Source organism: Urocampus carinirostris, chromosome 4, assembly GCF_059441175.1.
Source record: "Urocampus carinirostris isolate Australia breed hairy pipefish chromosome 4, RoL_Ucar_1.0, whole genome shotgun sequence".
NCBI classification, from domain to species: Eukaryota; Metazoa; Chordata; class Actinopteri; order Syngnathiformes; family Syngnathidae; genus Urocampus; species Urocampus carinirostris.
In genome coordinates, this window is record NC_142352.1 from 28,445,564 (window position 1) to 28,470,032 (window position 24,469).

At 40.1% G+C, this 24,469-nt stretch overlaps 2 protein-coding genes across 2 annotated transcripts in view; one reads left to right on the forward strand and one right to left on the reverse strand.

The window, feature by feature from the left end:
• Window positions 1–621: 621 nt before the first annotated feature.
• Window positions 622–3,619, forward strand: ss18l2 (ss18, like 2). Its single transcript, XM_088333216.1, has 3 exons — window positions 622–768; window positions 893–969; window positions 2,629–3,619. The coding sequence occupies exons 1-3, from the start codon at window positions 700–702 to the stop codon at window positions 2,732–2,734; spliced, it is 252 nt and encodes an 83-aa protein (XP_088189342.1). The 5' UTR covers window positions 622–699; the 3' UTR covers window positions 2,735–3,619.
• A 3,784-nt stretch (window positions 3,620–7,403) lies between these two features.
• Window positions 7,404–24,469, reverse strand: part of garre1 (granule associated Rac and RHOG effector 1) — a 75,231-nt gene continuing 58,165 nt past the window's right edge. Inside the window, exons 8-14 of the mRNA XM_088334035.1 lie at window positions 21,187–21,284; window positions 17,406–17,531; window positions 15,154–16,133; window positions 14,324–14,489; window positions 11,385–11,522; window positions 10,381–10,456; window positions 7,404–10,157 (exon numbers count right to left, since the gene is read on the reverse strand). Of these exons, the coding sequence (XP_088190161.1) occupies window positions 9,831–10,157; window positions 10,381–10,456; window positions 11,385–11,522; window positions 14,324–14,489; window positions 15,154–16,133; window positions 17,406–17,531; window positions 21,187–21,284 (1,911 nt within the window). The 3' untranslated portion in view covers window positions 7,404–9,830. The remainder of the gene's footprint in view (window positions 10,158–10,380; window positions 10,457–11,384; window positions 11,523–14,323; window positions 14,490–15,153; window positions 16,134–17,405; window positions 17,532–21,186; window positions 21,285–24,469) is intronic.

The window sequence follows — 24,469 nt, forward strand, 5'->3', positions numbered from 1 at the left end:
TTAAAATATCCAATAAAGTGTGTTCAACTTCGTGATGGTGTCCCACTTATTGTTGATGCTTCACAATAAATTCGTTTTATAAGTTTATGTTTGAAGTCTGAAATGCAGCAAAAGGTCACAAAGTTCAAGGGGGGCAAATAGTTTCGCAAGACACTGTATTTCTCTTTCTCCCTTTCTCTGTCCTCCTGTTGTTTTGATCTTCTAGTCCGGCCCCCATACATTTCTGCAATACGGCCCCTGAGTTAAAATGACTTTGACGCCCCAGACCTAGAGATCCGCTTCTTTTTAAGACATATTCACAAATTAATGGGAGGCCCGAAAAAAACTTTTAAAAAAAATCTATGAAAAAAAATTTACAAATAAAAGGAGAGAAAAATAAGAGAGGGAAATAGGGAACAAAATAAGACGAAAAAAATACAAAACAGAAGTAAAACGCTAAAAAAAAAACAAAGAAAACAAATACGGAAAACAGAGAAAAAAAAGAAGAGGGAAACAAAATTAATAAAAAAGAAGAAGAAATAATACGGAAAACCTGTTGTGAACTTTTTAACAGGATTTGAGAAGTGGAACGGTAACGACGATCTAGTGATAGGGGGCGGTAACACACCAAGAGATGCTAAACGCCCTTAAACCCCAGGAAGAAGAAGAAGCAACCCAGCGAAGAAGAAGACCTGAGCGTTCTTCGATGAAGGCACCAAAATGTCGATTGTTTTTGTACCTCGAAAACTTCGTGGCAGTGCCCAAATTAACCACGAAACCACACAAAGGGTAAATAGCAACATTGAAACGCCTGAAATAACTCAACACCTTGATTTGTATATATTTAATGCCATATTCTTACCAAGACTGTTATGCTAACGTTAGCCGCTATTATCTCATATTTTCTTTTCAGCTATTAGACGAAAACGACCAATTTATAAGATGCATTGTCGAGTACATGCAGAAAGGACGAGCCGTGGAATGTGTCAAGTAGGTCTCAATTACGCCATTTGAAATTTTGACCACATGACAGAACGTATTCCGTTTTATTTCAACAGTAAATGTAAACTAATCATTCATATAATGTGAAATTCTCATCTCATTAGCTGCACCGCTTATCCTCAGTAGGGTCGCGGGGTGCTGGAGCCCATCCCAGCAATCATCGGGCAGTGGGCAGGGGACACCCTGAACTGGTTGCCAGCCAATCGCAGGGCACACAGGGACAGACAACTCGCTCATTCACACCTAGGGACAATTTGGACCGGCCAATTTATCTGAAATGTATGTCTTTGGAATGTGGGAGGAAACCCACGCAAGCACGGGGAGAACATACAAACTCCGCACAGTAAGGCCGGGAGCTGGATTTGAACCCACGCAGGAGGTTCCCACGACCTCAGGACTGTGCCGCACACGCGCTAACCACTGCGCCGCCGTGCTGCCCTATTGTGAAATCATTCCAAAGAAATCATCAATTTTGAATATTACGTCTTAATCAAATAAGTTGTGTTCCTTACTACAGTGTTGTGACGATCCTTTTTCAAATATCCAGTACAAATAAAACCATCAAAAGTTCAGAGTTGGGTGACGTAAGGTGAAATTGGCTGTATAGCAGGGGGTAGAAACACGTGGTAATGCGTGGCCATTGCGTCCCAAATTTCTGGTACAGAATCGCATATATTACTACTTCTCAATGCCGGAGTGACTAATCGGGAAGAACAGGCGATATCCCCAAGGGGCCGGCTCATGTCAAGGTGGTGTTTGGGTTGGCTGGAAGAGAGAAATAATTTAATGGTGTATCTTGTCACTTGCACTATCTAAACTTGCGCGTTCATTCATTCTCTAATCAGCTATTTGGCCACATTAAGCGCAACCCTGACATCGTAGCAGATGAGGTGAGTTTTATCACCTGGGGGAAATCTCCCCTTCCAAATTCAAAGTTGGTCTGCCCCATCATCATACCTGTCAACCTGTACGTTATTGCCGTACAAAGTACGTTTATTATGCATTAGGCAATGAAGTTTTGTGATATTTAAGGCTCAAAGACTTTGGTATATTTTTGTGTCAAAAATATGTATGTATTTAAATAATGAAATAAAAACATGACTGTTCCTTCCCAAAAAAAAAACATGATTTAAAATAAGATACACTAAAATCAAAATAAATAAGATTTCAAATGTATTTATTTAACCTCCTTCAAAGTCCAATTCATCATCAGATACACCAAAGAGTCGTTTCCATCGTCGTGCTTTTTTGTTTATTCCATCTTTCAGGCTGACCTACTGCTTTCTCCATTCTCTACCACTCATTTCTGACATCATGATCAAAATAGCGTAATAATGAGATAAAAGTGAATGCCTTTTTGTATAACATCTATATCCCTCATAGGCCAGTGGTTAAGATACGTTGCTCTCACTACCGGGACCCGGGATCCATTCTCGTTGCATGCAATGTTTTGCGATTGTGGTCAGCTATACTTTCGACTGATCAATTATTGCCCAAATAAGGTCATATCCAACTCCAAAACCTCGTGAATCACACGCACCCAAACATTGAGTTTTTACATTTTTTTTAGGTTAAACAAAAATGCTCATTATACGCCAGTAAATACGGTCTGTACGGTGACTTAATTGAGATGGTTTTGGTTGCCAGGTATCAGCAATTCCTGCACCGAAACATCGTGTACTTGGCAACCCTGGCGGACTCCAGCCCACCAGAAAACGAGGAGTCGTTCACGCCAAGAGGGACCGTGGGTTAAACGTTGAATGGCTTCTTCCGCTTCTGGGATTTCATTTCTGCCCTTAACTCTGCCTCTGTTCAGCCGAGCGCCAACCACAATGAAGAAAGATGACAGGCTACAGGCTATTTATTATTTATGCAACCTTGGATTTATTTTCTATATATGAGGGAACATTTGGGGAGTTCATTTAAGAAGAAAAAGATCAAATGCTTGAAATGAGAAAGTTGGATATTTTTTTTTTTAATGGTAATATATGGACGAATTAGCCGTAATCATATTTTATGGTAGGGACACGCTAGGAGTAGAATATGATGGGGTTCTTTTGTGTTTTTTTTGTTTTTTTTTTGTTGGTGGGGGGGTTGAAATAAAAACTTTAAAGAAAAAAAAATGTACTTTGCTTCTCCTAAATATGTTAATATACCGTATTTTCTGGACGATACGGCGCACTTTCAAAATATTTTGTAAGGGTTTTTTTTTCATATATAAACTGCACCAGACTTAAGGTGCATGCAATTAAAACTACTATAATGGCTAATGTTTCGTTCCAAAACCCATCAGAAAATATTAACTTATTTTGTAGAACATGAACTATCATCTTATTTCAGCAAATCGATTTCATAAATGCTTACTTTATAAAGAAGCATTTTATTTTTATTCTGAATTCCCCAATTATTTACCATATTTGCATATTTACCATATTTGCACCAGCAATTGGTCAACTAGTGCTGATGGCAGGAGCTGTCAGTTAGGGCCACGAAAATGAACTGCACTGTTTGGCTGCAATCCATTAACGCCAGTTGACTATTGTCGAAAGCAGGAAGCAATAGAACAGATTTGATGTTACGCATAGTCTTTTTTTTTTCCTGTTCTTTCCACTTAAATTGAACGGCACTTTTCCATTATTTCCAGCTGACTCTTCTTGGTAAAGGCATGGTCACACAGCCTTTCACAGGCGTATCGCAGCTGAATCACGGCCAGAAGTTTCTGCCCGTGAAGCAGACGCGGTGGAAAATGTGCAAAATTGGCTAAACCCGCCATTTACCTGCGGTATGCCCGCGAAACAGACGCCGGCGACTGTTCCGCGTCCTTATCGTGGGTAACCGCGGCTGCATCGCGTTTGACCGTGCTTACACGCGTTACACACGCTAATGCACGTGATAACACCACGATACAGGCGCAGAACAAACGTGCTATGACCGTGCTCCACCCGCGATTACCCGCTAAAATTTCGCGTCCTACCCATGTGTAACCACGCCTTGGCCGCGGCCGTAACACGTCTTACCGCGTCTGTGCCGCGTCATTACCTCGTGTGTACCACGTGTGCCGCCCGCGGTTACCCGTGGTCTAAAGTTTTGAGCAGCGCAAAACTTTTTCGCTCGGCCAACCGCGTGTAAAGCACGGCTGTATCTCGTCTGTATCGCGATCTCAAAGCATCCAACAGCGTCTGCTTCACGGGCAGAAATTCCTGGCCGTGATTCAGCCTCGATACGCCCGTGAAAGGCTGTGTGACCATGCCTTAACAGGGGTTGGCAAAGCGCACGATAAAAACAGGGGAGGGGGGAACAGCTATTCAACGGATTTTTTTCGGATATCGCGGGGGGTTCTAGTCAATTGTAATAAACAAGGGATCACAGTCATTTATACATGTACAGTGGTACCTTTACTTAGAATTTAATTTGTTCTGAGAGTACCTTCATAACCTGAAAACTTAAGTCGAGACGCATTTTGAATGTAAATACGCTAATCTGTTCCAAGCCCCGCAGAAGCACATTTTGTTTTTTTTCTACAAATCATAAGAGCTCAGAACATGAAACAAACACATGTTAAAATTATATTTCCTCACAATAAACATAAAACATGAGTCACATAATGTAAAAAAAAGAAATTGGAAAAAATAATTTACCTTTTTTTTTGCCTGGTGTTTCTTAAAAACTGATCCAATGACATCTGCTTTTGACAATCAGTCGGAAATGCCAAAGCAGACATCATAATGAGAGATGGCCCCACTTCTAAACATGTTTTCCAGGTGATTCCTTTCTAAAACTTTCAAGACTTTGTGAAATTTGCTAAGGCCAGATGGCTAAATCCTCCTCCCCGCCATTTTGCCGGAACTGTTTTTGTCTCTGAACTTTGATGACACGAAGAGTATGCTGGGATACGTGCAGTCCATTTTCTCAAATTAGGAAACTCTAGGAGCAGCTAATAGCAATGCATGTGGTACCGTATTTTTGACTTGGTAACCTGAAATGCCTTTGTAATATTTTCCCTTTCAGGTACTCAGTAACCTGAAACTTTCATATGTGGAGCCACTTGTAAGTTGAGGTAACACTGTAAATCAATCAGGCTCCTTATTCTTGGTTTAAATTTTTCAAATACCTTAGTGATAACATAGTATATACATAATTAACTTTAGAAATACAGGCCAAGGTGGTAGCTAGTCACACAAATTATTAAGAAAAAAGTAGCTCTCATCTTCAAACTGTTGGCAAAGAACTTCTGGGTCATTTTATGTCTTGCCTTTGCCCTGGGTTTGTACACCTTTATCATGGCCAAATTCAAGCACTTTCAAGGCCAATGTTCCAGTTTCTCCAGTGCCATCAAAAGAGGAAATCTGGTCCATGGATCTGTTGTTTGAGGTGATTGAGTGCTGCCTGTAGGAAAAGGAACCAGAACATTCGGCAAATCCTTTGCCTAAAATGAAAGCCGCAGTGAATGGGGCATAGAAAATGCAACCGAGTTTCTGTGACCCATTTCATTGGTGTTTGCTATCATTATTACAAGAGTGAATTAGACAAATTGAGAAATCATCAAATGTGTGAAATATAGATAAGCGTAATCATGTTTAACTAAGTGTCCATTTCATGTTCGCCTTGATATCTCCCCCGTTTTTAATCATTTGATGTCACTAATTAAACATTTTTATTTTGAGCGTGTTTAATTTCTACAAGAGCCAAAAGTCCATCTTGATTTGATGGAATCAGTTTAGCTGGTTTGTTAGTCCCGTGGTTTCCATTATGACGTCGAGGACCTCAAATGTGCCGTAGAGATCCGCTTTGCGCCGGTTCAGGACGTTTGAGCGTGGTTGTCGGTTCGGCGAGGCCATCGGCCAAGACGGCATCGGGGCGTGAAGTAGAAGCTCAGTTGCGCCAGTCTGATCCCTGATCAGGCATTTTCCTCAACCGTATTCACAAACTCCACATAAACACACCAGCGAAAATTCTTCCGATCACATAGACATCTTCGACGTCCAACTGTCGTAAGCATACCAGCGTGCCTTTCGGACAAGAGCTTTCATTACTTTCAGCCCTCCTAGTAGAATAAATAGTATCAATTCCGCCCGATTTAGAAATTCCATTTTGATGGTTTGTTTTTTTGTGTTTCGAGCCGTCCTTCATTAAAACGGCAACCTCCTGGCATCTGGGTCTGATGTCTCTGCCCTGAGGCACATGTAGGAGAGGATGACGCTTCCCATGACAACGCCATACAAACTAGCGCAATCGCAGCTGATGTGTCGCGTCAATTTTGGCACTCATTATAAATGTCAATAAATAATGTAAATGCTCTGCATTTATATAGCGCTTTTCAAGTCAATAAGGGACCTCCCAAAACGCTTTACAATGTGCTTCTCACTTTTCCCTTATACACACACACTAACTACCTGCTCATCGGAGGCATTAGGGATTCAGTGTCTTAGCCAAGGACACTTCGAAATATAACACGGATGAGCCGGGAATCGAACCTGCGACTTCTTGATCCGAAGACGAGCGCTTTACCTCCTGAGATACTTTTTAATTTTTTATTTAATGTGTGGCCTGTTAGCTCAGACTGCAGAGGAACATGGCAAGCATATCAAGCATCTAACCCATAACTAAATTATTCTGACCTTGAAAACACATTCAGGAATTTCCCCGGGTTTTAAGCACCCTTACCAAATACTACCATTGGGTTTCATTAAAGTGCTTGAAATCCTTAAACACTTGAATTGTAATGGTTAAGGATAAAAATGCTTGAAATTGGTCTCAACTGCTTGTGAATGCTTGAAATTGTTGTATGCTTTTAAACTATGCCAACACTGCTCCCTGGTGGTTTATCTTTGCAATTTTCTTCCCTCGCGATGAACTGCAGCTGGCATGAGTTTGTAAGGCATTGTTCTATGGAGTGTCACTACATGTGAAATGTGTGTAGGTGAAACGATGATGGACCATGCAAAATATGAAGGTAGTGTTTTCAAGTGGTCAATTATATTGGCAAGAACTTCCTGCAACTGAAAAAAAACCCGATACATCACCGTCGTTTTGCCCAACACCTATATATTGTCTCAAAAATATTTATACACATTGTTCAGATCCAAACAATTTCACTCAAGATCTAAAAATCCTATGGTTGGATATGCACAAGCAAGATTAAAAATAGCATACTTGAATCACTGATATTTGTGGCTCTGCAAAATATACTATTCTTTAAATGGTACTGGATAAATTGGAAATATGGCTTTAAAAATTGCTCAAATTAGAGAAAGGTGTACAAACTCTCTCCTGTACCCTAATATATTTCGATAATCATACCTCAATTTGTTTACATTTTTGCACTTTTTCTATTTGAAGGGTTCCGATCATGCAAGAAGTCTTATTAAAGAAACATTCAAACATTTCTTTTGACATCAATTTGAAAAAAAAAAACACGGAAACAAACTTGCTCACTTTTTTATTTATTTTTGCATCGCTGGTCGAATTTTCACGGCCAGCTGAAAAGAACAGGAAGCAAAATAAGCCAAGCAGCCCCGCCCCTTTTCCACAAATCTCTTTGACGTCGAGACAAAATTGTAATCCATGAAAAATCCGGCTTCGGGAAGAAAAAGAAAGCTTAAGGGGGGAGACAGAACCCCCCGAAAAAAGCAAGACCCTCTATGTTGATTGTGCAAAGCACATTTAACTATAAAAGATAGATATTTTGATATGTATGTACAGCAAAACTGTAAACATTTCCGAGTGTTGTGTTATGTTCATAAATACAGGCAACATTGGCATTTGCAAACATCACAATAAAAACATTCGGGGCTTTTTCACTTTTTGAGCGTATTTGGTAAAAATGGACGCGTGTGTGCTTTTTTTCACATGAATCGGGAAAGTGGAAAAATAGTCGCTATCCACCATGATTAATACTGCTGAGAAAATACGAGGCGTCCACATTTTGCGGAGGGGGAAGCGAGCGCACCGCTTTTGTCAGCAAAATGGCACGTTTCGGATTTGTGAGTCTCGGAAAAGAAATCCAAATTTAAACAAAAACCCTTGCGTTTTTGTGTGTTAACCGTGCTGAGCCTGCTCAAAGCCTCTCGAGAAAGGGAAAATGATTTCTCGTACATGCTAGCTGTACGTTTGGCAGTTATAACTCGCTGTACACACGTTAGCTTGCTTTTTTGTATTATTGTTTTCTAGATTGGTCTCCAGCTCTTGCCTAAAAGGAGAAATAACACAGTCTCCCAAGTGCAGAGAAATGACCGATTTGTAATATTAATACAAGCAACTTTTTAGTAGTGGGGGAAACGTTGAAATACATCTGTAGATTGAGGAGGGCCACGCGGATATGGAAATTAATTTAGACGCAATGTCATGAAAAATGTTACACAGAACTGTTACGTACTAGCATGTATTTGGCACGCAACGTACTAACAAAACTGTTTGATTCTCAAAAGATGGCCAAAAATGTCTTTGAAAAACTACAAGAATAGTAATGGAAAGACTGTTTTATCCATGAGAATGCACTATGTAACCGTTATATATGAACACAAAAAAAAACAATTGTCATATCATGGCCAAAAGTTTGCTTGAAATGTGGAAAAATACAAAAGTAATTTTCTAAAAAATGATGAGAAGTAGTTTAATTTGAGAATGCACGATGTAACTGTTCTATACGAGGAAGTCTGTTGTGTGCACAAAAAAGGTTGAATTTTCAAATCATGGTCAAAGGTTTACTTCTAATGTGAAAAATACAAATAGTCATTTTCTAAAAAATTGTGAAAAAAAGTAGTGGAGAGAATGCACAATACAATTGTTATGTAATGAGGAGGTCTGTTGTGTGCAAAAAAAAAAACTGTACAAAATGATGGCCATAATATTTTTGAAAAATATGGGGGTAAAAAAACCTAAAAAAATAAATAATTGAGAGACGTGTTTTTCCTATGAGAATGCACTATGCAAACCATTATTTGTGAGGAAATCTGTAATTATCAAAGAGAATTTAGTAACAAAAAAAAGTCGGCTAGTTTTTAGAATGGAAAAAAAGACAAAAAAAAATTAAATTCAGAGGAAGCTGTCATGCAAGTACGGTAGCCGAGTCAAAAATCATCTCTTTGTGCATATTGTAATTTGAATATTTGATTGGCATCACTGTAAAAAAAAAATTGTGTGATCGGCGGAAAAATAATCCAAAGGTAACGAGAGGAAAAAGTTCTGTAACAAAATAGTCTGATTTATGACTGGTCAGTTTATAGGAAAATTAAACTGACGGTTTTAGTAGTCGATTGCATTGAATGAGTTTGCTTTTATTTACTCCTGTTTTTCTTTTTATGCCTCTTGTTCTTATTCCTTCCCTATTTTTTATTCCCTTTTAAGAGAATAATCTCAAAGAAAACATTTTCCTCAGCCGTATTCACAAATCATTTTTGTGGACAGCTATAAAACACCGTCACTTTAAGAACAGCCAAGTGTTTTAACCAGCGCCGTTTTTGTGGAAAACAACATTTTAAATGAATGATCGTAATGGAAAAAGATGGCATGTTCTTTTATATGAGGACAAATACAGAGCAAGAATTCAAACTTTTCAAATACGACTAGCTTTTAAATAGAAATTATCTTTTCATTTTTAACTTAAAAACACATTTACGTATAGGGTTATATGGTTCTCTTTTTTTGCTTAAATGTTTAAGGAGCGCAACTGTTACACAGTATTTGTTACTGTAGTCTTAATTTATTGTGCCGTATATGTGAAAAGTATGACAATTATTTTGGGGGGTGCGCTTTACAGTGCGGAAAATACGGTAACGATGTGTGCCTTTTCCCTGTCCGCGTGGCCCCGATATCGCAAATATGGTGTCGGCCAGTGTGTTAGCGTGTGCTCAGTACTGGTGCAGGAAGGAAGAGCGTTGCTCCTGCTTGAAGGGGAAGGTCTTGAAGGCCTTTCCGCCTTTCAGTTGCTGCTGCGGAGAGAAAGGGAAGGGCGAGGAGATGACGCCGGCGGCGGGCGAAGACGAGCAGTCGCCTCCGCCGCCGGCGACCGACCACACGGGCGAGCGCAGCATCTGCAAGGAGTCGCTCCATTGAGAGGAGGAGGACGGCGGCGCCATCTGCTGGAACAAGGAGGGAGCGGCGCCTGTCGCGCCACCTCCCGCGTGGCTGGAATGCTGCCACGGCGCTTTGGGAGGCCACGTTTTTGTTTTGCTGTCCTGCAACGTCCATTCAGACTCATTTGAGCAAAGGGGGGCACGTGGTAGGGAAAAAGCAACTTTTAAAAAATTTAATTACTGGAGATTTTGATCGGTTGAAGTAAACGTTCATAAATAGCGGTGTTAACACACTTCCAAATAATGTTCACTGTTTTTTGCAAACAAGGACCAGCAAACACAAGTGTTTTGGCGCCCTCTCGTGGAAGGTGCGCGCTATTCTTACCTGGGTGTCGTCAGTGATGTGATGGAGGGGCGGAGAGGGCAGCGTGCACGCATCCGGCTCACCGCAGCTGTGTTTCCTGCACACATCGGTTTGAAATTCATGCATGATGACGATTACTTTATTTATCCAGTCTCAAGTTTCTATTGCTAGCAGACATATTTAGTAAAGTCCTTTCAAGTAACTTCTTAAAAGGTTTCACTTTGTAGTGAATAATTGTCACTTAGGGTATTTATTTGTGTATGACGCGCACCCCTCAATATACTGTACTCCATCTTGCTGAATATGTGGAGCCATGATTAAAAGAATTTATTGAGAGTGAATTAGACTTTAAAAAACATTAAATACATGAATTTAAAATGTTATTTTGGTACTGTGTTTATAGTTCACATCGTCAATATTTTAATCATGGCCCCACAAATGTGCTACCATGAGTAAAAATAGTGCGATGAGATCATACCTAAACGGAGGGGACAGAATAATATCACGCGCATGGCTGTGGTTTGTTAAAGGATGATGAAAATGGTGAAAGTAAGAAAAGCACCATTTCAAATACAACTCGAATGCGAACGCAATCCCCTAAAAATATGAATAAGTTCATTCGAGCGTATCGAAAAATTCCACAAACTTGCGTGTGCAACAAAAGGAGATGCAATGATGATTTTGGCCAGAAGATGGTGTCAGCAAGTAAAATATTTTGAATTTGCATACACCAACTTTAAATGAACATACACACAACGGTCCTGTAGTGGTTAGCATGCGCAAACTGGAATCGGCCGTTTCTGGTGCTAAGCCGTCACAAGCCTCTGGGACTATTCGTGATCTGGAATTTCCTTTGTACAGTGAGCAAGATTTTTGTTGCAAATAAAACTCATATGGAAATTCTCACTTCACTTCTCGAGGCACTTGTATAAGAAGTACTACTGTACTAAGTCAGAGCAAATATAGTTCCTGATTGGCCACCAGAAACTTTTGAAAATAAATGACCCGCATTGACTAAACGTTACCTCCTTTGCTTGACGGCGGCCACAAGGTCCGGTCCCGAGAACATGGAGAATAGGCTGTCCCCGTTGGCCGAAGACGTTTCGTCACTGGAGCTGGCCGAGTCGCCCTGATTGGCCGACCAGCTGCTGTTCACCGCCTCGCTGATGATCCAGACAAAAACAAATATTGACAAATTTTTAAAATTAATTTCAATGACTTTTCCCAGATCATTTGAAATGCAACAAGTCTCTTTGCATCTGTATCTTTGACCGTATTAGTTCCTTCCCTCCCCCAACTTGAATAGCATTAGCACAGGGGTCTAGAAGATGTGGCTCACCAGCCATGCATGAATGGCTTTTTTCATGAGTACATCTGTCAAAGTAAAATAACAGGTTTCTAAAAAAGGGGCCCTGTCAAAGGACACCAGAGACAAAATTGCAGACCTGCACCAGGCTGGAAAGACTGAATCCGTAATAGGTAAAACACTTGGTGTAAAGGAATCAACTGAGAGCAATTATTAGAAAATGGAAGACATACAAGATCACCGATACCCTCCCCTGATCTGGTGCCCCATGCAAGATCTCCCCCGTGCCGTCAAAATGATAGGAAGAACAGTGACCCAGAACCACATCGGGGAGAACCTAGTGAATGACCTACAAACAACTGGAACCACAGTAACAAATGATATCAGTTACACAATGCGCCACAAGGGACTCAAATCCGGCACTGCCAGACGTGTCCCCCTACTGAAGCAAGTACAACATTCAGGCCTGTCTGCTGTTCGTTAAAGAGCGTTTGGATGATTCAGAAGAGGACTGGGAGAATGTGTTATGGTCAGATGAAACCAAATTAGAACATTTTGGGTGTTTGGAGGGAAAAAAAGAGGGCTGTTTTTCTGCAAATGGACCATCGATCAGTGTAAAGGAAAGATTAATGGGACCATGTATCGAGAGATTTTGAGTGAAAATCTTCCGTCAGCAAGGGCATTGAAGGAAAATGAGACGTGGCTAGGTCTTTCAGCATGACAATGATCCCATACACACAGTCAGGGTAACAAATGCTTGGCTTCGTGAAAAGTATTTTTTAGGTCCTGGAGTGAGCTGAACGTCTGTGTAGCCTAACGACAGCCCCAAAACATCACTGCTCTAGAGATCTGCATGGAGGAATGGGCCAAAATACCAGCAACAGTGTGTGAAAATCTGAAGAGTTCCAGAGAACGTTTGGCCTACGTTATTGCCAACAAAAGGTAGGTAACAAAGTATTGAGGTGAACTATTGGTATTAACCAAATACACTTTTTTTTCCACTATGATTTGGAAATAAATTCTTGAAAAAAAAACAATCAAACAACGTGATTTCCTGGGTTTTATTTGCACATTATGTCTCTCATGGTTGAGGTTTACCAATGATAAAAATTACAGGCCTTTCTAATCTTTTTAAGTGGGAGAACTTGCACAATTAGTGTTTGACTTAATACTTATTTGCCCTAATAAATGAGTAGCATAATTTGATGATTTATTGGTAAAATGTTCTGTAAAAATGAAACAGTGAAATGTGTTTTGTCTAATGTATTTATTTGCGTATAATGCGCACTTTTTCGATCCAAAAGAGAACTTAAAGTTTGGGTAAGCGTTGTACACGAGCTTTCACACTAGTACTTTGTTGTATTTGGGCAATAATTGATCAAAATTATAGCTGATCACGTTTCCACGATTTTTGATGCGACGGTATTCCAACAAGAGTGCAAATTCTTAACCACTAGGGTTATAGATGACATAGGAAAAGGCTTTAGCTTGAATCTCATCACACAATTTTTACTCACGGTATAACAATGAGGAATATGTGGGGCCATGGTTCAAATAATTTATTGATAACTTAAACTATGAACAAAATACCAAAATTTAATTTGAACAGTATTTAACCTCTTTCAATTCCTGAATTAGTGTCAATAAATGATTGTAATCATGGCACCACGTATTCAGCGATGTGATATTGAGTCAAAATAATAAGATAAAATCGAATGCTTTTTCCTGTGTAATCTATAACGTAGTTAAAAGTCAGTGCTCTCACTGCCGCAATCCGGGTTCGAATACCATTGCGATAGTCTTGGGCAAAACCTTTATGATCTACAATGCTAATGTTGCTGAAATGAAGTGAAAATTGTTTTATACAGAAATTAAGGGGTGAGCATTATAAATGAATACATCTGGTATTTTTAAATGAAAAAAGTATATATCAGAGAGCTAAATAGGGCAAATTAATGACGGTAAAGTAGGAATGACAATATATCAGGGCTAGAAAAATTGTCTAGACATTATTACTATCACAGAGGAATAAAAGGTTCATGTTTAAAAAAAAATAGCATTCTATTTTTTAATTGATTTCAGGGTTTGTACTTTTTTTTCATATTCAAGCACGTTAAAAGGCCTTTTAAATTTCTCTAATACCATTTAAAGAAGAAATTTGGTATGAATTATCTATATTGCAGAGCCACAAATATAGCTGCAATTTAGATATGGTAATTTGAATCCTTCGTGTGCATTTATCAAGACGTGGATATGTTTGTTTTTTAGATAAAAAGGTGTTGGGTAAAAATGGCTTTTCAATTTACCAAGGGGAAACACTATTTTTATGCATTACCCATAATAAACGTAATCCTTGAACTAATTTTACATGAAACGGTGCCCTGTTTAGGTGTATCGTGCACCTGGTGCCATAGAAAGTAATGCCAGGTGCCGTTAATAACGAGGGAGGTAAAATGCAACGGAAAAGCAAAGCCACCGGACAGCAGCGCCGGCTTCATTTTTAAGCAGACGTGTTGATGGCAATAATTTCTAGCACGTACATGCATTTCACCCAAAACACAATATTAAAATGAAAAGCATTTTCAACGATTCCAAGCACTCGTACAAACCCTGTGATTGGATTATGGGATGAAACCGGCTTGCCGTAGCGCAACCTACCTCTCATTGTAGTATTCGGGGTGCGCCCATGTCCGGTGCTGTTCGTCAGGCATGGGCCAGTTGCTGCGAGGGTTGCTGGGGCGACGCGGGTGTTGCACTTGACGCTTCTGTTGCATGGCTTGGCTCACGCCCGCCACGTAGCGAGCAAACTCCGGGTCCGAGCCCACTGTCGTCAGAAACAAATAAAGACGACGTCTCTTTAGAGCTGCGACGATTAATCGAGAAAAATCCGGAATTGAAATAGTCGGACTATTGTCACCGGACCCGTTTTTTTCCAACAGAGTGAGGCATTGCTACATTAGTATACTCTCTGCTAAGAGTCGTTCATACACTATAGTGTCTGTCTGTCTGTCTGTCTGTCTCGCGCTCTCTCTCTCTCTCGCTCTCTCTCTCGCGCTCTCTCTCGCTCTCTCTCTCGCGCGCTCTCTCGCGCGCTCTCTCGCGCTCTCTCGCGCTCTCTCTCGCGCTCTCTCTCGCGCTCTCTCTCGCGCTCTCTCTCGCGCTCTCACCCGCGCTCTCACCCGCGCTCCAATTTACATCCTGTTGAAATGTTTTGTTTTCCGACTTTCATTTGAATAAATGTAGTTGTGTTTTAGGTCAACCATTATGTGTGCTTGAATTAATGAATATCTAAATGTGTAGCTCGTTCAAAAACCTATGAGACTGATCCTGAATATTTTTTTAGTGGACCTTTGGCGTCCTCTCCTGGGTAAACTGCAATTCGTCACTCAGAAATCCTTAATTATTTCTTACTAAACACAATATGAAAACGCTACAGGTTGTTGTTATCGATTGCATTTTGGCACCGTTGGGCTTCCACAATGTCATACCTGCTGGGTCGAAAGGCAGCGTGTCCCCCAGGGCCCCGAAGACGCCGTCACTCTGCTCTCGGTTGGGCCAGGTGTTGTTGCGGGGCCCTTGCGGCTTCTGGCCCAGAACCTCAGACATGACGCTGTCCATGTAGGTGCTCACCAGGCCCAGGCTGTACAAGTCCGAGCTAAGGTCCGGCAGGCCCGTGTTGCCGCCCCACTGGCCGATGGGCCCCAGAGGCGACAGGCTCCCTGGTGGAGGTTGCTGGCTGGATGCGCCTAGCCACTTGCTAGGCGGCCTCTGCTGCGGGGGCGGAAGCTGAAGAGGTGGAGGTGGCGGAGGCTGGCCGATGGGTTGCAGGAGATGCTGGTAGTACTGCATGGCCTGGGAGGAAGGTTGCTGGGGAGCTTGTTGTTGCGGTGGCTGAGACAAGGTCTGCGTGACGTGAGATATAACCGGGGAGGCTGGTGACGGACCGGACGGGGGTTTGAGCTCGGCGGGGTTGGCGGACGCCACCGAGTTCCTCCTCTTGACCAGCGGGGAGGCCTGCTGGGATTTGCCCATGTTGAACCCCGAGAGGAAGTCAATGACGTCTTGCATCTCCTGGTCCGTGGGAAGGTTCATTCCCTGCTCGTCGCAGGCAGACCCGTTGGCCAGCAGGTTTTGCGGGCCCACCTCAGGGCCGGCACACAGAGCGCCCATCTGAAGGAGGCTGTGCAGACGGCCCTCGCTATGGCCCAGGCTCTTGGGGGCCTTGTCTTCAGAGGATGCCGGCATACTGCGGGATGGCGTGCTGGGGATGGAGTAGCTGCCGCCGCTGTTGACACTGGATGAAGACGCCTTTTTGGTGAACTTGGACGTCAGCTTTGAAATGGTTTTGGGGAGACTGCCACCGCTGCTGGAGGTCTTGGAGCTGCCGCCGGGGGCCAAATCTACATGGCCGCCAAAGTCCGGGCTCTCTCGCTGCAGCTGGATCTGGATAGTTGGTAAGGATTGCTCTCTGTGGGTAGGGGAGGGACAAGTATAGTGACAACCAGTTAAACATGATAGGAAAGAACGGACCTAAAAAAATCCAACACAGGCCTGTGAGTTTTAAAGCCAGACCAATTAACTTGATTCTAAGGCCCTAGCCTGAAGCAAATCCGAAGTTTCATATTTTATCTGCGAGGTGGAGGGGTGATTTATTATAAATCAAACCCTGTTTTTGTAACAAAATCCAAGTTAAACAATATACCTTATATTGTTGTGTCTGCATATGTTACATTAAGAATTTTCATTTCATTTACAGGAAAAGTTTAGGGCTGTCTGTCATTTTGACGGGTAAAAGTTGGGCCATAATCCACAGCAGCAGTACATACACTGACCACAATCGCAATACATTGGATGAGACGGGAATTGAACCAGGTTAGCAGAGGTAAAAGAATTGGACGCTAATCACTAACCACTTGTGTTATAGATTAGTGGTTGGCAACCATCGTCCCGTGGACCAGTACCAGGCCATAAGTCGTTTGGTGCCGGGCCGCGACGAACGAAATAAAATTTTCCCTTGCTTTTTGTTTATAACGTTTTTAAGCATGAGTTTTTTATACTAAAAAACTCCAAGGTTTCCAGGTGTTAAAATACCACAAAGCAATAATTGACCAGTCGCAGTAAGGGAGCATTATGGGAATGAGTTTAGTCAAAACAATATTGTACAACCATTGAAAAGGGCGAGACAACTTTGTATCGTGAGAAAAAATACTGCAATGGTGAGATAAAAAGGAATGCCTTTTCCCATGTCATCTAGATCCCTAGTGGTCTTGTGATAACACAGTGCATTTTAAGCTTATTTTTGTAGTTATTATTAATGTTATTGACATTATTAATACTGCTGTTAGTGGGCTTGGCTGTGAGAATATCATCAGATATTCAACCGGTCCATGGTACAGAAAAGGTTGCCAATCACTGATTTAGATGACAGACGAAAAGGCATTAGATCTTATCTCAATATCAGTTATTTTATTTACGGTACCAAAAGGAACATGATGAGGGACAATTCTTTTGTGTATCTGGTGAACATCAAACTAAGCGATGCAGGTGACAAAGTGAAATGAAATATTAATACACGAATATATGCGGCATATTGTTCGCTTTATTTTCTGTTTATGTTCTTTATCAGTTCTACTTTTATGGAATCATTTTGACTTATACATACAATATGTTTACATCTGAGTAGTTATTTCAAGAACAGTCGTCTGTTTGGTCTTATTTTTGTTCATAGAATCTGACTCACTTTCTCTCCTTCCATCTATTGAGGTCGAACACTGCCGTGTAGAGCACATCCACCAGACCAAGAGTCTTTTCTGGATCAAGACTACGCTGGAGCAAGGACATGGTCGCCGGGTCTTCTTTCAGACACCTGCGTTGCACAAACACACGCACGTACGTTATTCAGCTGCAAGCGGTTTTATGGCTTTTGCTCACAAAAATCCCCTTTCGGGTCTCTCCTGATGAGATTCTGTCCTCTGTGTGCTCGCCATGTCAACAAGTACAAAGCTTTGGCGCAAGGCTACGGGAGCTTGTGGAGCTGCATATTTGATATAGTCGCCCCAGAGCCCCAATGTGGGAAGACTTTTAGAAGGTATTCTTAAACAGAATTTATTTTTCCAATTAAACACAGAACATGTAGTGTTCCTCCACACAATTATGCAACTCGAGGGGGACTCGTGAAATTTAGCCTAAAAGATGACCTATCAGGCTTGTTGGCTGTAGAGCTGTAATGTCATCGAAGGAACACAACACTTTCAAAATTGGGAATCCCACAAACACAACATTTGAATGCGAAATCCAAGACAGACAGTGTTTGTAGTTAACAGCTATTACATACCGGTAGAACTGCAACAACAAATTGATCAAATTGATTAAAATCAAATATTTAAAGCATTGGCAATTAAAAGCCTCATCAATTCATCATATTTTTGAGCAACTAAGCATGTTAATCAAAGCAAAAGAGTGCATTGGATCTAGTTGTAGTAGTAAAATAGTAGTACCGCTTTGATCCGGCAGAGGGCGCCTGAAGCGGCTTTTATAAAAGTATCTTTTTGAAAACCAGTTTTTATTGAACATTGCATCATTACATAAAAAATTGGCATGAAACAGTCAAACACTAAAAAGTTAACAGTTTTCAAGGGAACAGAAGGTGCTGCAGAAATACGGGGGGGGGGGTGAAGGAAAATGAATAAAATATATAAAAAGAAAAAAATGATGATGACGTATTTATCTCAACACAAGGGGCAGCCTTTTAAGCATATTGTATATTTGCACATTGGAAATGTATTTCCATATTACCATAGTAGAATTTCGCTCTAGTTGTATTTTTGCAGTATTTCTGTTGTAATTATTCTGGAAAAGTATTCCTGTAGTAATATTTTTCTGGTAGTGTTTTGTATTTTAGTATTATGAGGTGATATTTTTGAAGTATTTCTGTAGAAGTATTTTTGAAGTGTTTCCAAAACAGTATTTAGTGAAATGTGGTCTTAGTTTTTATTTGAAGTATTTAAATAGTATTGTTTTTGTCATATTTCTTTAGTATTTTTTTGTAATATTACTGCAGTTGTATTTTTTTTTTAGTAATTATGGAGTAACATTTCTGTAGTATTTGTATCATAGTATTTTTCTAGTATTTCTATAGTATTTTTTATTTTCCGAATCATAGCAAAATCATATATGAAGTCTCTGTTTTTAAGCATTATATTTGATATTAAGTTTTGTAGTGCTTTTGTAGTATTTCTGTAGACCTCTTGTTTTATTGTAGACACACGAAAGTAACAATGGAGACAAGGTTCGCACGAAAAAAGTAATCGCTCTTTGAGGCCCCCTAGTGGTCGCAGGGCCCTATTCAAACATTTAACCAAAATGACAAATTTGTTAACGCCATTTAAAAAAAATTACTTTTGAAATGTTTTTGCCTTACATAAAAGTGTAATGTATTGCACTCTCTCCATTTTTGTTTCGTGTCATAAGTCTAATATAATATGATCTTTTGGATAAGCTTGCACATTTCCAGGTGTACAGCATCCATTTGTGTGTAGTGTTTATCGAACGCTTGGGTTTTTATTGTTTTATATTGTACAATATTCTGTTGTGTTGTGCACTATTTTTTCTATCCGTACAAAACTTCAATATTTGAATAAAGATAAAACGTTAAAATTGCTTGTGAAAAAAATCGTATTCATCGATTAATCGAAAGAATAATCGGCCGATTAATTTATTATTAAAATGTGTTGGTTGCAGCTCTATATAGCGGCCATTTCTGCTTGAAAGTTCGTTTGTGTTTTCCGTTCCCTGTGTTACAGTTGGTATATTTTTGCTAGCCCCTCATTATGGTCAGGGCTGCCAAAGGCTTTCCGGTTTTGTTTGCTCCCGGTTGGTGCTCGTTGCCTGCCCACCATGTGTTTTTTGGCAGGCTGGCGGGTGTTATAAGCATTGGTTTGTATAACCATTGCCGCTTTCTGTTGGCTGCTCACTGCTGGCTTTTGATCAGCTAGCCTGGCGTTAGGGCCAGTATTGCAGGGTTCCTTGGTTTGTTTATTCCTGGCCAGCTTTGCATCTGTCACTATGGCCGTTGTCGCTTTTGGTTGTCGGTTGCCGATTAGCCTGGCTACTAACTGCATGTTTTTTGGTCGGCCAGCCTCATATTTTTACGCCTTTGGAAGATCAGTCCCGGTTAGCCCCCAGTTGGTGGCTCTCAGTGTGTTTTTTTTTTTTGCCGGATAGCCACTTTTTGGCTGCTTGCCTTTGATTTTACCATCACCACGCAACACAATGTCTAGGCATTCTCCACAAAAACTACGGCCTAATACGCCAATAACCTTTGTGTTTCAGTCCTTTTTTTCTTTTCTTCTTTTTTTTTTCAGTTTTATTTTTTATTTTCTTGAGTTTTACTTTTTGTCTCATTTCCTTTTTCTCCTTTATTATCTGTTTTTTACTTATTCTTATTTTTTTATTTTATTTTGATTTTCGTTTTCTTCTTCTTTTTAAAAGTAAAAAGGTGCGTGTTGATCACTTTGAGTGTCCGTATTTTGTTTTCTTCCTTTGTGCTTTAAGCACCTCTTTTTCGGTGGCACGACAGAATCACCAATATTAGTTTTAACTTTAATTAAATGTAATACTCATATTTGTGATTTGGTAAGTTGCAGTATTAAATATTATTAGCTCTCCTTTTGTGATTGCTGCTATGTCAGGAAGTCAGTTCTTCTTCAAAGGCCTTAAGTAGGTTATTGCATACCTATCAACCTCAGTCTTAAAAAAATATTGCAATTACCCTTATTAAGCGATAATAAACTTTACACACACAACGCGGCACCTATTTACTGATAGCAAGATAAGTTATTAGGGGGTAAACAATTTTTTTTCCCGTACAAAAATTGTTGTACAGCGTACTCATTTGAAATGAAACATTTAAAATATGGGGAAAACATAAGTTATGTATGTTATTGTAACACCCAACTTATAAGTGATGGACATTACGCGCTGTTGTTTATCATTCGACATTTTTTCATAACTTGCTCAAGCAACCCTTGAAAAAATATCCAGCAAAGGTTAAAAGGCAGTCTTCCCACTCACATGTGTATTCTGATGCATTGCGTTGGTTAAAAGACAAGGTGAACATCATAATGACATTTCTTCTTACAAACAAACCTTAAAGGAAGTAAAGCGCAACAGCGCTTCGCCGCTAGTGGTAGAAACGCTGCATTGCACTCCCAGCCTAAATGCCTTAAAAAAATTGAATTTTACCCCAAAGCTTGATGAACTCATGGAAAGAGTCACACATTCCCAACCCTGTGCTGGATGAAAATGTTATCTTAAAAATACATCTTAAAAGAGCTTAAAGGCTACTGGTGGGTAGCTCAGACTGTGTTTATTCGTTTTGCTGTCCAAGCCTGGAAAGCAAACAAACCACTCCCTCCAGTTCAAATAGTACACAAAAAGATAGGAGTGTACATCTCAATAAATATCAGACCCGGCTTTTTGAAGCATGACCACAATTTAGTAAGCATGATTCAGGTTCTCACCACGTAGAAGGAACCTGGACCACCAGCCTGGATCCTTCGAGGGTGATGTGAGGTGCATAAGACTCCTTGTTCTCCAGCTGAGCTGTGTCAACAACCACCTGTGGGGATATAAAGTTTAAAGCATTGGAATCATAGAAAATTGTAATATAATAAATTGGAGGTCATCTGCCAAGCAGAGTGAATGACCTTCCTCACGTGGTTAGTCATTGCCTAGCCATAAGCGTATTCTTTTTATAATTGTGTTTGTTTTATTATTTATATTGTTTTCATATTATTTTATCCATTGAGTGTGTATTAGGTGTTCCTAGTTGTTGGAAGGGGAAAATTAGGGGATTTTTTTAAGTATACTGAGAAAATGGATCTGCCGTCTGTCATATCAGATTATTTTGTCATTTGTCTTATTTATAGTCCATATGAAAAATGTACCGTATTTTCACGACTATAAGGTGCACCTAAAAGCCTTTATTTTTTTCAAAAGGTGACCATGCGCCTTATCATACAGTGCGCCTTACATATGGATCAGTATTGAGTCGCAAGGTCTTGCAACTAAGGCAAGCAGCTGCCGACTAGATATATACCGGCGTTTCATTTCCTAACCAATGTGTCAATCATCATTTGAATCGGTCACTATTAGCTTAAGTTATTCGGGGGTAAAAGAAGCGGGTCCTTTTTAGTATTTACAGGCTCGTGTTAAAATGGCGTAAAACAAAGCCTGCAATTGGTCGAAAAAGAGTTGAATCACAAGTTAAGTTGCTCTATGGCCAGTAAAAAACATTTTTTACTAGTCTGTATTTGTAAACAGGAATTATGGGGCTAAACAGACAGCTAGCAAAAAGCAACGTCCATTGATAAGAGATGCTTTTCGGCGGATTGTTTCTTTTATTTGTCGGCATTTTTGCGTGTTTTGCAGTTTGTAATTATTTTACACAGTTGGATTTATTACATTTACTGATGTAAGAGGACCATTATTGCGTATTATTATTGAACGTGATGGCTGCAAGACAACTTTGGTGAGCTACCCCAGCTTTATGTTTTCCCAGTATCTTGTTTCTGTGATGAGTCTATTTTTCAATTCATTTCAAAGTGTTTGTTGTCATATGCACAGTAAGGAACCACGTTTCCCTGCACAACAAAATTCCTACTTTGCTGTCCACACAGTTGCCAGCGAAAAAGAAAATAGAAACTCAGAAATGGATGGCATTTCCTGAATCCCAAGAGTTTAACCTTCCTAATAATATGTGGAATGATGCATTTGAAATGAAATGAAATGATCTGCATTTATATAGCGCTTTTAAAGTCAATGACTTCCCAAAGCGCTTTACATTGTGCTTCACATTTCCCAATAGCGGCCGTGATCTGTGCAGCCATGTAAGGCGCTAACCTGCTTATTAGGGGTATTGGGGGTTCAGTGTCTTACCCAAGGACACTTCGACATGTAACACGGACAAGCCGGGATTCGAACTGGGATTCCTTAATCCTAAAACGATCGCTCTACCTCCTGAGCTACTGCCGCCCCCATTTGAGTGATTGGTGACATTGTACAGACACCGTGTCCGTACGTGTCAGAGACACGTATTTGCTTCTTTGCGAGCCGTCGGAATGTTAAGGGGTTAATAAGTTTGACTGAACTTTGACTGTTTTGTTGACGTTCCCACTGTAGCGCCTTATAGTCTGGTGCGCCCTATGTTTGGAAAATATATGACAGAAAGCTGTTTTTGGGGGTGCGCCTTGTAACCCAGTGTGCCTTATAGTCATGAAAATATGGTAACTTTTTTTCTTAAGTAAAATGAAAAAGGCTGAAAGTACACAAAAATTACAAGTACAAAAAGGACCACTATGTATAAGAAGCTCAACTTAGATCATTGCAGATATTATAAAATTTTCGAATATTTTAAAATTAATTCATGTAGCTAGTTTGTCAAGTAAATTAAGGAAACTTCAAATCTTAAAATCTAGATAAGAACCAATAATTTTAATAATTGAGTTAAATCATCAGATATGATTACGAAAAAATCTAGAGGGAAAAAAAAATAAAATAAAAAAAAAAAAAATCGATCATATTTAATAATGTAATTTTAATGTTCCACTGGCAGATAATTTCCCTCGGTTTACATATTGAAAATTAGATCATTTAGACATTTCTTCTCTTATTCCTATTTGACTGGGTATCTAAAATGTTTACAGTCTAATTTTTTTTTTTAAATGTAAACGTTACAAAAATACAAGTTATTAAGGGAAAAATCTTTTTAGACGATCTGACATCAGTTAAAGGATTTTTTTTAATTGACAAAGAAATGTACGGTGAATTCATTGCCTATTCAAGTCAAATTTTCTTATTTCACTGGGATATATTTTGCCCATCTAAATATTAAACATAATTGTTCACATTTTATAATTTATTTTGCGTACAATAAAAAAATACACAAACTGCTATTTGAATGTTGACCATGAGCACAATGAAACACAGTTTTTACACAAAGGGACACAGGCTTAGAAACCTAGGTGAGTGCAATCGTATTGCCTTAACAAAGACTTCCATTGTAAATCATATAACATCAGGATGGGCGTTTCCACTGTTCGATAAATTCTAGTGAACATATACAAACAAAATGGGTGGAGTGGCACTGGGCTTTGATGACATCCAGGGGACATATTACAAACTGCATGTCATTTTTTGACTAGAAGCTTCTGATTTTTTTGGTTATGCTTTCTACAGCTTCATCTTGTCGGACAGATTAAATATATTGGTGGGCCTGATACAGCCCACCAGGTGTACTTTGGTGACCACTGCTCAAGAACTTCTCAATTTTCAAACTGGAGTTTTTTCAGCATGTGAAGAACTTTCTGTATCTACCCAATTTCAATGGATCTACTAAAGTGCAATGACCTTTCTTTCAGTATGTATCCTCACCAAAAAAGGAGAGGGAGGAGTTTGGAGGGGGAGCCCCTCGGGCGTCCCATGACAACAAACAAGTTCTTTGAAAGGCCTTGGCTCCTCGAGAACCTTGCAGCTTGGCCAAAAAGAAGGAGGGGACGTGCTGTGTGTGTCTACTTCCTGCACTGCAGGAAGTCACTCCATTGTTGTCAGGGCGCAGGTTTATCCGCGGGAATTGCATGCCTCACACATTATAAAAGGGAAAACCAGCTTCAGTGTGAGTTATCGTGATAGGAACTTCTTTTTAAAGAAAGGCTGGTGTGCGATTGCAGCTCCACGGCGCGTAGTCGAAATGTGTTTTGAAAAGCTGACAAGAGAAGCCCCCATCCGTCAAGGTTTGGATTGTTT

Bases quoted from the DNA above. Each gene is read 5' to 3' on its own strand.
- ss18l2 (XM_088333216.1), top strand. From the start codon at position 700: ATGTCGATTGTTTTTGTACCTCGAAAACTTCGTGGCAGTGCCCAAATT. The intron at 769-892 runs GTAAATAGCAAC...TTTTCTTTTCAG, and splicing joins ACCACGAAACCACACAAAGG to CTATTAGACGAAAACGACCA. The intron at 970-2,628 runs GTAGGTCTCAAT...TTTGGTTGCCAG, and splicing joins CGAGCCGTGGAATGTGTCAA to GTATCAGCAATTCCTGCACC.